At 51.5% G+C, this 6,347-nt stretch overlaps 1 protein-coding gene across 1 annotated transcript in view; it reads left to right on the forward strand.

Moving 5' to 3' along the window:
- LOC104496297 (zinc finger protein 346-like) overlaps positions 1-5,223 on the forward strand; it is a 7,061-nt gene extending 1,838 nt beyond the window's left edge. Inside the window, exons 3-5 of the mRNA XM_010139385.1 lie at positions 752-991; positions 3,483-3,576; positions 4,909-5,223. Of these exons, the coding sequence (XP_010137687.1) occupies positions 752-991; positions 3,483-3,576; positions 4,909-5,014 (440 nt within the window). The 3' untranslated portion in view covers positions 5,015-5,223. The remainder of the gene's footprint in view (positions 1-751; positions 992-3,482; positions 3,577-4,908) is intronic.
- Positions 5,224-6,347: the final 1,124 nt, after the last annotated feature.

Genomic DNA, 6,347 nt, shown 5'->3' on the forward strand with positions numbered 1-6,347 from the left:
CCGTGGCACCTGCTGCTGCATGCTCTCCTGTGGGATGCAGTCCCGGCACACCTCGGCTCTGACCCAGTGCTGCGGCCAGTGTGTCCTGTCCCTTTGCTAGCAGACAGACAGGCCCAGTGGGTGGCGAGGCAGACCCTCTGCCCAGGGCAGGTGGAGTAGCCGAGACCATGGGGGACTGTAGTCGGTCAGGACGGAGGGAAAAGGGAGCCACCGAGTGCCGCTGAGGATGACAGCTTGTGCAGCTCTGAGCTGGCTCTTCCAGGCAGGAACAGGATTCACTGTGTTGGACCTAGTCCTGTTCCTGCTATTTCTCAGGCAAAACTTTGGTTCAGGATCAAGTCCTGCGGTGACATGGTGTTTCCAGAACCCGCTTGCCTTTGCTGCACAGGGGCTTATAGCCGTGTTCTGGCTGGGTGATGCTAATAGTAGGTGCCAGCTCCTTCCTGTCCAGTGTTTCCCGAATACAGCTGTGTTATGGTAAGGAGAAATACACAAATCTGTTCAGGTTTTTTTAACCCTGAAAGTTTTTCTGGCCTACTCAGACTTGTCTTACCACACGCCTTTCACTTCTGCGGCGTTAAGGGAAGAGGTAGCAGCAGCATGAGTTTATCTAGTTGTCTTACATGCTCTGTCTAGGTTTGGGGTTTGGGTGTAGTGGAATATTTTTTTTAATGGGTGTTTGAAGCACGTAAAGTGACTGGTTTTTACTCTGAGTTCTGTGACTGACCAAGAGTTTGGATTCACCCTGCAGAAGCAGTGCCCCCACAGAAGGATCCTGCTACCCTCCCCACCTCCACCATGTCTTCTAACGAAGAGAACAAGGACATTACTGACCCGGACAAGTTCTGTAGCCTCTGCCATGCCACTTTCAACAACCCCCTGATGGCAAAACAGCATTACGTGGGCAAGAAGCACAGAAAGCAAGAGACCAAACACAAGCTGATGGCACACTATGGCCGAACCCCTGATGCACCGGCATCGTCCTTCATGGGTGAGTTCTCGGCAGGCAGGCTAATAAACAGCTGGAGAGCAAGGTGGGAGAGCGACAGTGTGTCCGGCAGGTCTTTGGGTGAGAGACTGTGCTGAGGGAGCAGGGGAGAACTGCTAGTGATGAGGAGCTTGATTACACACCGTGAGATGGATTCAGTTGATGTTGCAATTCCCTGGCAGCAGGAGAGGCTTTAGGCTGTAGCTGGTCCTGACAAGCTTTGGGCTGTGTTTTGCGACATTGTCTAATTGAGGATGTGTCCTTTTTATTCTCTGTGCAGGTAGTCCAGGGATTTGAGCCAGTACTGTTTCTAGCTAGGTGTTTGCATCCGAAATGAAAAGATAAAAGTGGCATTTGATGCTTAAGAAGTGTCTTTGGAGGGGCCTAGCCGAGATGGAAGAAATAGGTTTAACTGCACCTGCTTCTTCAAAGCACTTGAAAGCCAGAGCGATTTCTCCCTGAATGCCTTTCTGCCTCTGTGTGGGCACTTCCATCTGATGAACTCACACAACTCTCTGGAGCAAGCAGGGATGGGGGGAGAAAAAAGAGCTATTAAGGAGGAACTTTAGGCAGACAGTTAAAACTCATTTGGTTTATGATCTGCTGCTCCCGAATACTTCTACATGATGAAAGCCCTTGGAGTCCAGTGAAAGCATTAGGAGCTCTCTGTAAACTCCCTTGTTCCTTCCAGCAGCCTTCTGTTGGACCGGGAAGTCTAGTACCTGCTGGGTGCTTGAGGTAAATAATAAGCAGACAAATCATCTTAAAATCTTCTTCAAGGGCTTCTTTTTCTGTCATAAAAACCCACACAAGCAGAAGATTAATTATTCTAATTCTCTGCAGTCCACCTTTAGATACCGGTAGCACTTAGGAGAAATGAGGCTCAATTATCCCAGTAATATTCTCTCCCACATTGCGTAGTCGTGTGGGAGATGGAAGAGGCACTCAGTTATCTAGCGTTACCCATCTGCTCTTTGCCTAATTAGTGGGGTCTGATGAACGGTTCCACTTCAACGTGGAATGCGCTGACAGCCGCAGGAGCCCCAGCCCAGGCAGGCTGGGTAGGTGGGCAGTGCCCTCCCCTGTGTGAGGGTTGTCTGCTGTGAAACTCAAGTGCCTGCGGACACATCACGGCACTTCAGCTGTCCAGGTGATGTTTCAGAGCTGGGCTGTGAGCGGGGGCTGCTCGGCTGTGCGGGGCTGCAGTCAGGGGGGTTTTCTCCTGCTCTCTTGGCCCATCTCTGTGCGCGAACAGAAATGTCCCCAGCTTGTCCCCAGCCTTTCTCTGCTGGGATCTGGCTGGCCGCAGGTGAAGATGTGTTCTTTGCAGTGCAGCACCGAGGTGTTTGTCTGCTTAAAGTTCCTCTAGGAACCGCAGGTTTGGGGTGCAGGGTGCAGTTCAGACAACTTTGTGCACACATACCTATTTGCTGGACTTGCAACAGAGAGATCTTGACCTCCATGGTGCAGGGAGACAGACCTGAGGGCTGTCACGGCTCCTCTGGCCTTTCCCGCCCTGGTGCAGCTCTGTTTTGAGAGCTGAATGCCCCAAAGGCATCTGAGATCTCTCTGAGGTGCAGCAGCCGAGTGGGGAGATGTCTGCTGCCTCACGGGTTATGCCTCTCCCTCGGTGGTTATGCTGCTCTCCTGGGACAAGTCTCCTCTTTCACCTTAAGGAAATGTTTTCTTTGCGAGACTCCCAGGCAGAGCCCTTCCCCAGTGAGCCAGAATTCAGGAGCGCTTCCTGTCCTGAGGACAGCTGCCAGGGTTTTCATCTGCTGGAGACCCCTGTGCTGCCATGCTTGCTTGTTTGGTATCTGTGACCTCCTGAACTTTCATTCCAGCTGGAGTTGTCCTGTTACGCAAAACCATTGATCTGTCCAGTACAACTATTGTTGGACAGTTGTTTGTTTGGGTTTGGGTGGTTTGTTGTTGTTTTTTTTTTTTTGCAGTTAAACGATTACTGCTGGAGGATAGAATGTAATATTCTCAGTTGGGACCTTGGCAAGGCTTAGCAGAATGGTGCATGGTGGAACTGGACAGTGTGTGGAATCTCCTCTGGCTCCTTTTTTTATTATTACTGGAACAGTTTAACCTTACAAGTCGAGTATCTTCCTCATTTTCTGTTATGAGATGTACAGATCAGGGGAAGAGGGGATTTGGGAGAGAAATGGAGTTACAAAGGTGTTAGGTTTGGTGTCCTAATGCTGCGACTCACTATGTCTGACACTGTGAATTGTGTATAGGAAACGCGTCTTTGTATAGAAAAACAAACCCATGTTCTGAGCAGGAAAGCTTTTGTGCCTGAGCAGTGACTGGCTGATACCTGGTGGGGATCCTGCAGCCTCCCCTCCTGGTGGGGCTGTTGACTTGCTGTTTGTCTTTGTTTAGCGGCTGTTTAACGCATCAAGTGCCCGATGATCTCCCTTGTTTCTTCGTGGGGCGCAGGGGTGCGGGCTGGCTCTGTGTGTGCTAACGCTGCTGTCTCTTTCAGCTGGGAAGGGGTACCCCTGCAGCACGTGTAACATAGTGCTGAACTCCATAGAGCAGTACCAGGCTCACATCAGCGGCTTCAAACACAAGAACCAGTAAGTAACACTCTTGTCTAAGCATGTTTCCAGCCTCGCTCTTCAAATCGCTGCCTTAAATATAACCCCAAATGCCGTTTTGAAGGGGTGTTTCCCGCTGACTCGCAGGCAGGGTTTGTGCAAGCTGGCTGTGTCTGTCCTGCAGCCGAAGCGCTCCGGCAGCTCCCTCTGCAGACAGCTCCAGCATGCTGCTGGAGTCCGAGGGCCCTGCAGTTGCTTTTAGGTCCGTGATAGCTCAGCGCAGTGTCAGTGTGGACCTCTGCGGTGAGCGCGTCCAGCCTGACACCCGTTCAGCACCGTTTCTCTAACAACTGAGATTTTAATGTAGTTAAAGCCTGGCTCACTGGAGATCTGCTCGCTGTTCTAAGCTCTCTTGGCGCTGCTTGTCTTAAAATTTGGTGTGTAGTCAGCACCCTCCAGAAACCCAGACTATATCCTGAACCCCCTCTCACAGCTGGTGAGTTAAATAATGGCATTCCTTGCATATATTATTATATGATATTAATTATTAATCATTATTTTATGAAAAAAAATTAGGCTGCCAGATGATTAATAACCAAAAACACTTGTTCTGGGCACTGTCAAAGTTCAGATCTCTAATCTCAAAGCCTTCGCTAAGAGGCTCAGTGATGAGCCCGAGTTGGTTACAGAGCTTCGTAGAAGGAAGATGTATTAGGAAACCCTACCTGAGGTGAGGATGGACTCCTGGTCAAAATTCCCAGAGAGGAGAGAAGGGAAACTGGGATGTCCTGTTGCTTATCTGTGGAATAACACCCCTGTGGGCCCTTGGCTCTGGAGTACTTCACTCAAAGACGTGTGCTCCATCCCTCATCCCAGGGGAGTTCCAGCTCTTCAACAGCATGGCCAGATCAGCAAATAGCAAGTGTCCTGTTCTAGAACGCTACCATCAAGGATGTTGCCAACACACACGTGTAATGTCCTCTTTAAGGATGTGGTTGTTGTCTGAGTGTTTGCAGCCACCCAGCTGCCTTTCAGAAAGCTGCTCCTGGCTCCAGCCGGTCGGTCCTGTTCCAGGCCGGCTTCTGCAGCTGGAGAGAGCCAGGATACTTGCTCTGTCCTGGAAGCTCTTTACCCACCCTTGAGCTGTGCGGTAGCTCGTTCTGCCATGCCAAAGGTGTCTGTTTACACACACGCACGGAGGGCAAGGCTGCACTTGGAAGCTTTCCTGGCAAGCTGTAGACTTGGCTTCTAGGCTGTTGCTGCACGGACAGCCGTGCCTGCTGAGCAGCGATGGCAGCCGGCAGATTCCAGAGCACTTCTGACATTGTTTCCTTTTCTCCTTCTCTTCCTCCTGCTCCCTTTGATGTCCAGGATGCCAGGAGCAGTGCCGGTTGTTGGACAGTTCCCACCACAGCAGTATGTCCGGGAAGAGTCAACTGCCCCAGGAGGCTACAGTTACTTCAGCCAAGACTTCTAGAGCAAGTTGCAGCACTGTTCTTGGAGTTGTTGGTAGCCCAAGAACGCACATCCTTTGCCAGCCCACAATGGTTTCATTATCCCTCTGGATAAGCAAAGCCCTACCCTCCTGTATGTGCCCGTTGAGCAGAACGGGGACTGAATCTGTCAGAAAAAGGATCCAGCTGGAAGAGACTTGCTAGACAGCAAATACTTCACTCCCTTAGAGTAGTTTTCATTGTGTAATTGCTTCCTGTGAAGGTGGGTGCGGTGTGAGAGGAGGTGTGTATCTGGCATAAGGAGGGTTTGGCAACAGGCTGGTAGTGGCCACCTCCTCCCTCACCAGAGCAAATAATGGTTCCTGCAGCTGGGGGGCCAGCATCCCATGCTCCCAGACAGCTGTGGCCGGAGGAGAGCTCCTAGAGCGTAGCGAGCAGTGCTTATGGGGCACGGTGCAGGTTGCCCGGCGCCTCTTTCCGTGCCTCCTGCGGTCAGGTCTGTGTGCAGGATTTCGTGTGTCGCTGCTGGCGCAGAGCCTGCCACGGCAGCGCAGCCGCTGGCTCCGGAGCTGGGTTCTTTGGGTCTGTCTAACAAGGAGTTACAACTTGTGGTGTGCAAACGGCTGCTGGTGGGAGTGGAGGGCTGTGAGGGGGGGCAGAGCTGCTGGCTCTCCAGACAGCTCGGCCCTCTGCTCTGAGGATTCCCGCGAGGAAGGAAGTTACTGTTTAGCCTGGTTTCCTATGGAAATAGGTGTATGTGATCATTCACCGTGTGTGTCTTCACCCCCTGTGACTTAAACCCACCTCAGCCAAACCGGGCAGCGGTGGAGATCTCCAAGATCTGAATGCAGTCAGCAGAGGAAGGTGGAGCAGGGTCTGTTGGGGTCGGTGTGGAAGTGCAGCATTTTCCCTGTTGCCGCCAAAATACTCCAGGGGAGGAGGGGTTTAGGGGAAACGAGAGGGAGTAGATCTAGCTGCAGCAGAAAACTGTGGTGTAACTTGGTCAAATCATTGGCTGACTAAAAAAGCTACAAATCCTTTGGAAATCTGCCTTCATTAGACACTCCTTGCCCAGCCCCTCTCTTCAAAGTTCTCTCACATTTGTACCATCTTCGAAAAGAGATATTCTGTATTTCAGACCTGGAAATTAAGACTGATGGTCTCTTCATGGTGCTAATTAATGTTCTCGGTTTGTTAGAAAAGGCCCCGGAAGGAAGGGCGAGTGTCTTGAGACTGCTGTGTGTTTTGGACGAGTTCTTTAGATGTTTTGCCTTAAGCTAAGGCGTTGCCTGTGCTCTGCTCCTGCCACAGCGCCATGTGCATTGGGCTGGCCTCGACTCCTGGCCGGTGCCAGGG

This window comes from Buceros rhinoceros, unplaced genomic scaffold (genome assembly GCF_000710305.1).
Source record: "Buceros rhinoceros silvestris isolate BGI_N320 unplaced genomic scaffold, ASM71030v1 scaffold20017, whole genome shotgun sequence".
NCBI classification, from domain to species: domain Eukaryota; kingdom Metazoa; phylum Chordata; class Aves; order Bucerotiformes; family Bucerotidae; genus Buceros; species Buceros rhinoceros.